The following is a 13073-nucleotide window of genomic DNA, read 5'->3' on the forward strand; positions in this document are numbered from 1 at the left end:
ACAGCAGAACCTAAATTTCGTGTCTGAAAATTAATTTACATTAGATCATAAATTAATCTCATCAAAAAAAGGGGGGGTGATTATCACTAGCCTCTGGTATCCTAGGAGTCTGTTTAAAGATAAAAGATATTAAGAAACTTTATTCACCATGAACATTAAGCCCTTAGCATGCGTGTGCAACTTGTAGAAGAAATCAACATAGCTTTTGCTGAAAGACTATTTTAGAAGTTTAACAGCTGAGAGGGCGAGTCAGGCATTCCTCACCAGGATGGACATATTAACACTTATGTGGACACAGATTAAAAGTCCCAGTGAGTAATTCCTGGCCCCAGGAAGATCTCCTTTCTAAGGTGCACCTTGCTTTTCTTATTTAGGCCCCTCATACCTATTTGCTGTCAGGTAGAGGGGGGTGGTTAGCAGATATTCAGCTCCTTCTTTGGTCCCAGGTTTAAATTACCAGGAAAAGGCAATGCAGCTGTTCCAGATGGGTCAAAAAGTACTACTATCCCTGAATTTTCTGGTTTGTCTTGTTGAGACTAATAAGAAATTTCCTCTCCAAGTAAGGCAATAAATATTTAGATCCATCCCCTTTGAATTAAATGGCTATCACAGAAACTAATTTAATTGCACCTGAGTAGGTCAAAGAATGATCCTGAATATTTTTTTTATTATTATATCTAAGGCCACATTATTTAAAATAGCAGATATAACTACAATTTTACAGCCCTCCTAATGGCAAGAGTAATAACTGAAAAAGTATAATTTTGACTGTAAAAGGGCATTTTCACAAATGAAGCACAATCTCCATTGCTTTCAGTTATTTCTACACAACAGAAGGTTTTTTTAAAACAAACTGGAAGTAATTTTACTGTCAGGAGGGAATGCATCACCCTTTGGAGAACAAAAGATGAAGTCCATGGAAAACATTATTGTAGCTAGTCTGTTTTTTGTAGGTCAGGTCTTTGTATTGCAGACAGAGATTTCTCTGCAGGGATAGCTTCTGAACTTTTCAGTGCTGGCAGGTGCATGTTTTTTCTCTTTCTATTAAAATATCCAGAAATTTGTGAATCCTGTCCAATACTCAGGGGGTCCTATTTGGTCCTATTTCCAAAGCACCTGAACAACTATTCTAGCGCAAAATTCACACAATTGCAGTCAAACTTTCCTCCCCATTGAGTATGTTGTCTTCACCTTCCTATTTAACAGCTTCAGTAACAGATTTTATATTAGCCTTATTTTGGTGGGGAATTGTAATGACACAACTTTTGCTGTTACAACTCCAGTTAACACTATTACACCACTATGAATTTTTTCTCATGTTATACATTAACATCTAAAATTGCATTGTTTTAATATTGTTAGCATAGGAACAGTGATGCAAACGGTACCACAGAGTAGCAAATGAAAGTACTGCAGATATATACTGAGCGACACTTGAGGAAATGATCTTATTTCATACGCATGTGTCAAATAGGTGCCAAATCCTTAACTTACATAAATCAGCTGGTGTAATTTTACAATCTAACCCTCACCAAAGGGTTAGACTGGCACATGTCCAAACATGTAACCTGTACACCTCTCTGGGGAAAGCCCATGGCAGGGTAGCTGCAGTACTCTCAGTTGATCACAGCGCAGCTAATTGTAACCTATACTTTCCTTCAGTCGAATTATCATGCTAGCAGAGATGCTCATTTCCCATGTTTGAGATAGAAGCAGGCCAGCAGCTGTGCAGAATTCAATGACCAGCACTCCTATAAATCAGTCCTATTCTCTGCAAAATGAAGTACTCAGATATTTTGTCCTTCTGGCTGCTGCTTATGTAGAGACAAGCCAAGAACTAGAGCCTCAACCACTCCATGATTTCTTTCCACTTTTCACTTACCTCATAACCACATCAGTGCCTTGCCCTCAGCAAGCAAGCCCCTTCACCCATGTGCCATCCCTCACTTCTTTATACTGAATACTGAGGAGGATGAAGCACAATGAGAAGGAAACCTTTTCCTTCAAATCCTCTCTCCAGGATCAAAGGTAACTGTGGATCGAGGGGAGGAGGCTTGGAACGATTGGTCTTTGTATTACCCATATACACATGCAACTTACTTCCTGCTAAAGGACAGGGTTTTTGCACTGTATGACCCACAGGATCTACATATGAAAATATCATAATACTGTATGCATGTATGCAATAATCATTCTCTTTCTTGACAGGCTGTGCTGTACATACTTAACTATATTCACTCTAAGATTTGGTTTAGACCAAATATTATGAACCTTTCTTTTTCCTTATGTGGGTCTATAGAACTCAAGCCAAAATATCAATTAAAGTGTTGTACAGCAGTTAATCTGATACAGTGTTTTAGACTATGATTGGTCTCCAATGCATCACAGTTTTCTTCTGCATTTTAAAGACTATAATTTCAGTTTTATTTTATTCTTGATGGCTTCTTATTTGAACAAAGTTTAAGACAAAGCTTACACTTAAACATCTTGAAAACAACAGATTTTGTTCTACCAGATACTGTTTTTCTGTAAGTATTCAACACAGTTTGAACTAACAGAGCAAGATTACCAAGTTATGGTATTCACATAATCAATTTCATAGTGATAATCATTGTATCATTTCAAAACAACAAGTATCTAGGGCAGATCTTGGAGCAGCTGTTGGTGAAACCTACCAGGAAGATCACCTAATAGGAAGAGCAATACAGAACACAATCACCTTTGTCAAAGGTGGCACACAGCAAGCCAAGTTAATTCCTTCTCTAGAATACATAATCAGATAGCATGCAAACATCTTTGTTTCAAGCCTAGGCTGCTATTCATTATTAGAAGAGGAACACTCCTGCTCTCTAAGCCCTTAGTTTGAAGTCTAGGATAATGGGATACAACCATGTAGCTATCTGAATAATATATGTGTAGGTATAGGTATGAATATAAATATACATACATATACACACTTCCAGATTGTTCTGAAGCATTTGCATGTTTGTGTATGCAATGGGACTGACAGATCAATGTAGAAACATGTCTGCACTACTTTGAAGAATACACACTACTTCAATACTAATCTGTTACAAATAAGGAAATCCTCACATAAGAAAGAATATAAATATTACCCTCCATTTTTTATCAGACTTCTGATATAATACAGATTTCTGATATAAAATACCTCTCCCTTTCCAAATTAAGATTATGTTAGAAATAAGATTCAGTAAAATAATTTAATTTAATTTACTATATTTCCAAAACACTAGATTAATTTATTTCATGATAGATACTTTCACACAGCACAATCATATTTTCTCCAGGGATCAAAATGGACAGTATCATCTTAAAATTTTGCCAACTTAATTTCTAAATAAAATCCTTCTACCTTCTTTTACTTTAAGGGGAATTGCCACTTGTGTACTAGGTTACATAAGAGACAAAGTATGCTTAAAATTAACTTTGAACCTTTGTGTAAGGCCTTTAATATGAGCCTCCATTTACACAAGTCAAGAACAGATTGAAGACACTTACTTGGAATCGATAAAAGGTACCATCATCCTTTAGTGTTAGAACATGGTCTGAGATTGGAAAGAAATAACCATGTGCTGCCATCAGTGTTCCCAAATGTAGAGCTTCCACTGTTTAAAGAACAAAAGAAAGATAAATTAAAAAAAAAATTTTTTTTCAGCAGTTTAGTTTTCTTGTGCAGATTCACCTTATCTCCTGCTGATAGCTACTTGACTCTCTGTCAAGGTCCTGCCATGAGGAAAGCTCTATCTTTTTCTGTTGAATATAATGATGCAACCCAAAAAAATCCCTTTACTATCCTTAACAAATGACTATTATAGATGTCCCACTGGTAACTGCAGTTCTACTACTTACCATCAGCCTTGGCAGGTAGCTACCACAATGTTCACTCGTTTTGAAGCTGAAAACAGCTATCATTTTTACCCTGATGATGCAGCCTTTTTTTTGTCTTCAGAACAGTTTCAGATTATGTGATGTTAAAATAGTTGATTCCAATTGCATGATATCTTACTCACTAAGTAAATGACAGATTTCCTTAAAAGTTTCTCATTACTGTGAAAGTAACAAAGGATTACAGAATCACAGGATGGTTGAGGTTGGAAGGGACCTCTGGAGGTTATCTCAAGCAGGAACACCTACAGCTGCCCAGGACCCTGTCAAGCTGACTTCTGAATATTCCCCAAGGAGGGAGACTCTACAAATCTTTGGGCAACCTGTGCCAATACTTGGTCACCCTCACAGTAAAAAAGTGTTTCCCAATGTTCAGAGGGAATCTACTGTGTTTTAGTTTGTGCCCATTGACTCTGGTCTTGTTACTGGGCACCACTAAAAAGAGCCTGGTTCCACCTGCTTTACACCCTCCCACCAGGTATTAATACACATAGATGAGCTTCTACCTGAGCCTTCTCTTCTCCAGGTCTGTAATTATCTTTGTGGCCCTCTGTTGGACCTTCTCTAGTGTGTGTATGTCTCTCTTGTAGCAAGGAGTCCAGAACTGGACACACACATCATGAATTCAATTCACTTTAATTAATAAAGCCATAATACGTAACAGTCAGGTTTGTATGTGATCTTGTATTTTCAGTGAATCACTGTCCAGTATCAGTCTCTCGAGTCTCTTACTCAGTATTGTCATTATTTGGCTGAAAAGAACACGATGTTGTAGGGAGACAACAGCATTAGAGTCATGCTCTTGCTGCAGTATGTAAGTCCTACTATCTCTTTACCATATTTCTTTATCAACCTTGTAGCAACTTCAGTACCTATTCCTAAAATAGCTGCACAGCTATTTCTGCTGTAACATTACCAGTTTCCTAGCATGACCTACTAATATCAGTTCATAACCACTGAAGCATCCTAACTTTAAAAGATGAGCGCTGGAAAGGAACACAAGCATTTCTGAGCTGTATGACAAAGCCACTAGTTATAGGAGCTGGTTCTAGAAAGGACAACACTGCTGCAGGACAACATCAGGGATGAGAAAAGGAAAAAGATTGATGAAAAGGCCATGTTGGACACCTAGGTAGTAATGGGAAGGTGGGAAAGGGGAAGGAGAAAAAGACAAAGAGAAAAAAGATGGAAATAGCAAGATCTGTCCAAAAAATGAGGGATCTTTGATCTAAAATACGAGTTCAGCATGAATCCAGAAGGTATGCAGGATCAGTAAGGATGAGCATTTGCACTATGAAAAAAACATTACAGCACCACAGCATACACAGATTCATATCCATCCTCTAAAAAGGGCTCATTTGTTCCTATTGCCTGTTATTTGGCTTTCAGCAATGGCAAGCATAAATGTTGCAGCACAGATCTGTCCTGTCCTGCCTCTTTAAAACATCACTGCAGCATCTGACCAGTAGTCAAAGCAACATTATGCAGAAAGAAATGTGAGTCCTGATATCTGTGTTCTTGATAACATACACAGAAAGGGGGGATTCACTTATGCTTCACCCATTATTATTTTGGATATAAGAAGGAAACACAGGCTTATTTATTTACCTGTACTTTATCAACATCCCAGAAAATTCCCCCTTACCCTTTTGCTTACCTGGAGACATTCACTGGTATAGGATTCACAGGATGTGGAGGGGGACATTTTTAAGCTAATCCAAAACCAGCAAGCATGTGAAAAGGAGCAGGAAAGAGGATCTGGACAGTACTTAACTAAGAGCATATAATCCTACCAGAATTTATTTGATACCAAATAATCCTTGTGATCTCTGTGTTTAGCAAACTAGTCCCTGCTGCTCCAGCAGAGCCACTATCTAAGAAAATCCAACACACCGTCTCTGGCAGTGAGCTCTCTGGCCTGCTATAAAATGCCACAATCCTGTTAACAAGTCTTCTCCTAATTTCAAGCCTACAAGAAATCTCTGTAACAAAAGGAAGGTAGTTGCTTCACTTCTTGTGCTTGAGATGTCTGCAAGTCCCCATCTGAACCTTATCCTTGCAGGAGAATAATGGACTTGCACAACTCTATAAAAGTTATCAAGCAAAGCTGTTTATTTTTCCAATAGTACATACTTATGCTCTCGCCAAAGCTCTTACTTCATCATTAGCAAATCAGCAATTAGACAGCTATCAACCTTTTCTCAGCATAAGACCACTCTAACATGCACTGTGCAGACCAATCAACTTCTTATTCATGCACTGTTCACACAGTGGTAACTTCTCACAGTTCATTACTTTTCCATAGTTCAGAGTTGCAGCTGTCTGCTGTTTTTCCGTGCCACCTTAGCACAACTCAGCAGTTTCTTACCTTTCTTCCAGGGTCTGTTTCTCATCAAAGCCTAGCTGCTTCTCAGGGGCTGCGCAGAGCTGACAGGCTGATGTCAACTTGCCTCTCTCCCACAGCTGCACAGGGCTAACAGGCCAATGTTGACTTGCTTCTCTCCCACAATCCTAATTAATGTAAGTCCATATATTGTTGTTATTAATTTATTCAAGCCCCTAAAATCTATTATCCCTTGGGTCAGAAATTTTGAGTCAACACTTTCTGTATTGAGTCAGTTGCTAAGGTTCTTCTCATTTTCATTCACTACATTTACCTTTTAATTTTATTAAGCTTTTCTTTGTTCTCCACACTGCAACTTTTTGACAATTCCCAAACTTTCTTTTTACAGGTATTATGTATCTTCATGGAATGAGAGAAAAACAAAGGAAGAAATGTGCTGACATTTTTTAGAGAAAGGATTTCTTAGATAAGGGTGTCAGGGCTTGCCAGGGAGCTCTGACAGATATGGGAGAGCATTCTCTTCAGATTTAGGAGAACTAAATAAACTTCAGATTTGTTTCATGTTCTTCCTGGATTCTGAATTGTAATATTTTTCAGGAGCAAAAGGAGCTCACATTACTACCCTTTACCCAGCAATCTTTAGACAACATCTGGACCAGTATGTCCAGCTGGGAATAAATTGTCCACTCCAATACAAGAAAGACATCAATAAACTTAAACTAGTCCAGTGGAGGATCACCAAGATGGTTGGGGCTGGAGAACGCACCCTGTAATGAGAGGCTGAGGGAGCTGGGGTTGGTCGGGCTCAGAGAACTTTGTTTTTAGGGGTGCCTAGCAGTACCTTTCCAGTGCCTAAAAGGACATTACCAAATGAGGGAGCCAAGATCTTTACAGAGTTGCAAGGCATTAAAAGAAAATAAAAAATTGAGACAGTAGTAATAAACTAAACCAGGAATGATTCTGACTTCAGTCAAGCAGCAGAAGAGGCTTCCCAGAGAGGCTGTGCAGTCTGCATCCTTAGAGAGTTTCAAGCCCTGAACAGATAAAGTCCCAGGAAACATATTTCACCTTAGAGTTTACCCTGCTTTCAGCAAGGGGTTGGACTAGAGTCCTCCTGAGGTCCCTCTCAGCCTCAATTATATTATAACTTTGTGACTCTAGGTGGTTCAAGCAGAAGTGGAACAAAGAGTAGAAAAAAGGGATGAAGAGAATTGGAGAATAAATTATTTGAAACCTCCTGCCAGAGCAGCCTACAATCCTGGCAAGGTTGGTTTCAGTAGGAGGAAGATCTTATATTTCTCTCACTGACCACTGAGTCATATAAGCAAGTATATAGTCACTACTAGTTCTCTAGGCAAAAAATGGAAGGAGTGACCTGGCCTTCTCCAGAAGCCAGTTAAGGTAATTTAAGATCTGAATCATTCCCAACGGGAGCCTACATCTCTTTTTCAATTGTGTATGGAGACTAAGGTGGTCTTACTCTCACCTCAGGCAATCTCATTCAGCTAGGATGAGTTTACACTAATTCAGTGTTAAAGTATCTCTCTGTTCCTTTAGCCAGTAAGAGTTAATAGGGACATGTAAACTTGCTACATCTCTTCTTTTTTCCTTCAGCTAGTAGACATTTTCATAGCTATCAATCCAGCAACTTATTCCAGCACTGCGTAAATATAAATGCACAAATATACCTTTTCAATGTCAACCTAAGATCCACTGTAGCTCATACATAGAAACGTGAACAGTATCTGCTTTATTAAAAGAAAAAAGAAAAAAAGAGAGGAAAAAAAATTCACACATTCACACATGGTATATGAATAAAGACAATTGTTTGAAAGTCTAATATCTTCTCCATTGGTATCATCTGGCACTGGGGAAATAACCAGAGCATTATCTTAATCAATTATCAATTATCTTTGCACAGAGATTGAATAACTTATAAATCAAATACAGCTCAAACAGAACAATGTCCGCAAAATTGTAACCCTGTCTCACACCAGACTGGTAGGAGACTAATGCTGCTGCTCTCTGCACTAGCAGTAGAACTTCTGCACAGAAAGAAAACAGTTCTCAGGAGGTTTCTAATCTCCAAGCAAGAAGTTGTCCAGTGTATTACAGACACAACAAAAGCAACACTTCGATATACATCTCAGTTTATTAAAATCAGACTGAAAAATATATACGATAAGAAGCCACTGAAGTAGAACACTAGGATTTAGGAAACAAAACCACAAGCTTGAAAATGTAGCTGTCTGCAGATTAGTCCTACATGCCTAGATGCCTAGAAGTTCAATTCAGACAGCTTCTGCATCCCCCAGCTATTCCTGCATGTGAAGCTAAGGGATTTTCACTTAAAGAAGCATGTTTCATCCAGAATGGCAGATAGAGATTAACATCAAGAACCATGAAGTCTATTAGTGAAGAAGCCTGAAAAAGTACCTTTAAATATAAAGGTTCCCAGGTAGAAAGAGTAATGTTTAAATGTATTCTAAATACAAATTCAAAGAATCAGAGGAATTATTGACTAAAAGCAAGAAAATGTTTTTTCAGATGGCAAGTATACACAGACACACACAGAAAAGTGGTATCTACACAACTATTCAGTCTTCAGCCACTGCGTGTAAGAATGTGCAATGTAAGCTACATTCTCAGTTAGACCCAGATAGCCTCACTGAGAAGGTGTAATTCAAAACACAGTCAACTGCTATATAATGAATAAAAACTGCAGCCAGAGAACATTGCACAAAAAATTGAAGGGAGACAAAGCTCATTGAGGTGTAACTGGTAGAACAGAGTAGACTTCAGCTTCCTCTTTTCTCGACTGCTTGTTTTGGAGACAGTTATCTGAACTGAGGTTCCAGGTATACTTCCTATCAGTGATAATGTTGAAAAGTGGAACAGCATATTCAATAAACAAATTTATTCAAACCACTGTTTTAACTTTTCATAGCTAAAAAAGGACAGTGTTGCAAGTTATAACAGCAAATGGAAAAGATGTGCCTCAGGTGAAGGACTGAAATACATCTTTATGACCCTGTTGCATTTCAACAGGATATGAAATACTTCATATAAATTAAAAATGTGGCTCTGGGTGATTCTTAATGTGTTGTATTCTTAATGTATATTGTGGGGCCAAAAGCTCAGAAAAAGCTCAAAATTCCATGGTTCACTCTGCTGTTGAACTTTAGCTGAGTGGGTGAAGTGAACAACACATGTACATAGATTGATTAGCAATCATTTTTGTGAGAAGTAGTATTGCCCAGCCATCTGCTGTGCCATTACAAGGAGAGTGATCTTGATGGATTAAATGCTAGTCACTTTTAATATACTTTGTTGTACAAGAGAGTCAGACATTTTCAGTGCTTTGGGACAATGAAAACCTGATGAAATCTAAAGAATGAAAAATACACTCTCTTGTTTTCATTTTATCTTCTTCTTAAACATAGTGCAGCTTTCTCCTTACTGTAACAACTATTGTATGGATTAATGATAGTTTGTTCATTTTAAATGACAGGGTATCTTGTCAGTGGTACAAGATGTTTCTTATGATAACATCCACAAGAGAGGATTAAAAAGGATGGATGTTCCTTGTTTTTCTTTGGAATAAACATGAGTTTGTGCTTTGAAACCCCTTAAAAGATATGTTTGCAGAAATTACAGTGTATTCCACTTTACTTATGCATCTCAGGGCTTCAGGTAATGTGGTCTCTATATTTATGTTTAGAATCACAGACTCACAGAATCATTCAGGTTGGAAAAGACCCTTGGGATCATCGAGTCCAACCATCAGCCCCACTCTACAAAGTTCTCCCCTACACCATATCCCCCAACAGCTCATCCAAACGACCCTTAAACACATCCAGGGTATTTACTGGGGTAATATAGTTATTCGTAGTAAATTATAGTATCATACTATTAATTATGTAGTTAATGTATGTAGTTGTGTAGCTAATGTAGTAAAATACAGTGTCACAACATCTGAAGTGGCTTGCATTAATCTCTGAGGGACTGAGGAAAGGGAAATAGGGTGTTTCCCAGTTCTGCTTCAGTTTAAAATGGAGTTTTATGTTATTTTGTGCAGCTCAGTCCTGGAGCCCTGGAATGTGGCTTGGGGCATTCTGTGTCCTTAAGACTGTTATATGATGTGACAGTGAAATACCCAACCTTGCAAGTTTTTCACATACTTTTTGATACAAAATATACTTTTTGATACTTTCATATACTTTTTTGCTACAAAAATGTCAAACAAATGAAATCCTCCTTTTCCATGAAACCGTAAAATATTTTTTATTCTGGGTTGTCTAGTCTAAAATACATCACAGTACTGAAGTGCATTGCTAAGCCACACGGCTGCTTGGAAAAAGAATTAATGAGTCAGAACTTCACAAGCACACATTCATTTTAAGTGTCGAATGCCAAGACATTATCACTTACTCTCACCTCACTCCTGCTGTCATTTCATTGCCAGCATGAACACAAACTGCAAAGGATTAACTTTAAGTTAAAGTAATAAAATACAACCTGCTTCTCACGCTCACACAGAGCGTAGGAGAGACTCGCTCTCTTGGCCTGACTGTGGCATTTAAAGAGGGGAAAATAAAACAGCTAGAAAAGTTCTTGAACACCCACGTCACTATAAACCTCTCTCTTTTGTCCCATCTGAAGGATCAAATTTGCAAAGGGAGCAGCACTCAGTGAAAGTCATTTCAGGGAGGCCAAAAGAGTCAGTGAAGGAAGAGGCGCTATTTATCCAAACACAGTTTAAATGAGATTCATGCTTGATTCCAAGATACCCATCACAAAACAAGTTATCTGTCACCACAGAAGATTACCTAAATAGGTAGGATTCTGCTTGTGCTGTGTGCTAGACAGTGGCTGCTGATGCCATCAGCAGGCCAGAGGCATCGTTAGGAATATTGCTCAGCAGGTAAGGGGGAAAAACCTATCAGAAATGTGCCATAAATCCTCATTGGCCCAAGGAACTGTAATGTCTGAGCTGATCTATAACATAATGTGTCACTTATACACATATATTTATTTTTTATACACATTTATATATTATATATTACACAATTTATATTTATACAATATTACACAACTACACAATATATATATTACATAATTTACATTTATACACATATATATTTTTATATTTTAAGTATTGTCTGTTAAATTTATATGTGATTATTTCCCACTGGATTTCAAATGATTCACACATTAACTATTGCTACCTCCTACTAAAGCTTGGCTTTTATTCTCAATAAAGTTGTACCTTGAAAGGCAGATGCCTGAGACCTCAAAATGTAATGATTTGAGGTGAGCACCATACCTTTCATATTGAAAAAAAAAAAAAAAAACAAAACCCCAAACACCAAGAAAAACAAAACTGTTGCAACTTGAGGTTTCTTGAGGTAGACAAATGGGGAGTGAGGTGCTGGCATTGAGCAGTGCTATACCTTCACGGCTGAAGTATTTGTTTGGTGTGCTTTTTTAGCATACTGGAAATACGCAGCTAAACAGGGTGGAAGAAATCCATCCAAGCCGCATAGCATCAACAAGACAACTACCATCGGAAACAGAACATGGCATAATTTGGTCACTAGATAACCAGTTCATTCAGCACGCGGTGATGCAAAATGGCCTAAATGTGTTTGAAATTGCCTTTAGCCCCCCTGTCATCTCTCTCCTCGATTTTATTTTTAAAGTACCTACCAATATTACACCAGCAACCAGGCCTTCCAATGTTGGAATTTAGCTCTGTACCCACCAACTCCTCAGCATTTATAAAACACTTCTTCTAATTTCACTATCGCTGTTCTTAAATTTTTCTAGTTTTAATTTTGCAGAAATCACAGGCTTTTTGCTATTTTATTACTGATAGCTCTTGTCTCTTTAAATTGAAATGATAAAAGGATAAAATCCAGACTCCTTTGAAGTATGGTTTTCCCGTTTTTCCCACTGGCACTTCCTCTGAAACTATAAAGTTTTAGTTTGAACTTTGATTCCCATGCTCCTACAGGGCAAAATACAGAAGATCAAAACTTGTGTGTCTTGTTTTCCCTAATGACAGTCTAAACTTGTCTTCATAAGCTATTTCCTAACACTTCACTCATTCCCTCCTCCAGTATGAAACTCTGTGCTAATATACGAAGTCATATATGCACCCTTTTGAGCAAAAGTGTTAAAGGCAAAAAAAAATATTTACAGAAAAACCCATTACTGCAAATACTATACTTTAAAAAATTCTCCCAGATGAAATTTTGTCCACAATTTCAAGCATCCATAAAAGACCTAAAATATTGAACACAGACTACTTCTTCTCAGTAGTAGAATTATTGTGCTTTTGTTTTAGATTTTCTTGTATACTGCTTGTCAGTTGCTGCTAGTACACCAGATCTTCTTACTTTCTTCTCCTCCAGTGGCTGGGTCTGCAGATGTGTAATCAAATTCTTTGGCAGCAAACATTCAGTGGGGAACTATGTGATACACTCTTCACAGCACATGACATCCAAGAATTTGTGCAAGCGAGTGTCAGGCAGGAACTGTATTTCACATGAAGGCTCCCTCAGACATGGTGCCCTGTATGACAGTATTCTTCCCTGGCCTCAGCACAGTGTCGCTGCTTCTCCTTTTTTTTTTTATTCCATGCAAGGCAAAGCACTGCTAGCCACCTCCCAACTGCCCTCTCAGTGAGCTGTCTTTGGACATCGCAGGCACATCAATAGCCCACTCCAAGCATATGATCAATAAGCATTGCCACAGCCAGGCTTACGTCTGTGGTGGGGTTTCAAAGGAGACCTTGTTTAAGGCTTGGCAGTTCCAGGAC

At 38.0% G+C, this 13073-nt stretch overlaps 1 protein-coding gene across 14 annotated transcripts in view; it reads right to left on the reverse strand.

Moving 5' to 3' along the window:
• The window catches only part of RGS7 (regulator of G protein signaling 7), a 258562-nt gene that overhangs the window by 83163 nt on the left and 162326 nt on the right, over window positions 1-13073 (reverse strand). For all 14 annotated transcript variants that reach the window (XR_003397989.1, XR_003397987.1, XR_003397988.1 and 11 more), the window contains exon 4: window positions 3520-3626. Coding sequence is in view for 9 of the 14 variants with exons in the window: in XM_026844729.1 (XP_026700530.1) it covers window positions 3520-3626 (107 nt within the window). In the remaining 5 variants the exon portion in view is untranslated. The remainder of the gene's footprint in view (window positions 1-3519; window positions 3627-13073) is intronic.

The sequence above is a fragment of the Athene cunicularia genome, assembly GCF_003259725.1.
Source record: "Athene cunicularia isolate RWA chromosome 3 unlocalized genomic scaffold, athCun1 chr3_part1, whole genome shotgun sequence".
Classification (NCBI taxonomy): domain Eukaryota; kingdom Metazoa; phylum Chordata; class Aves; order Strigiformes; family Strigidae; genus Athene; species Athene cunicularia.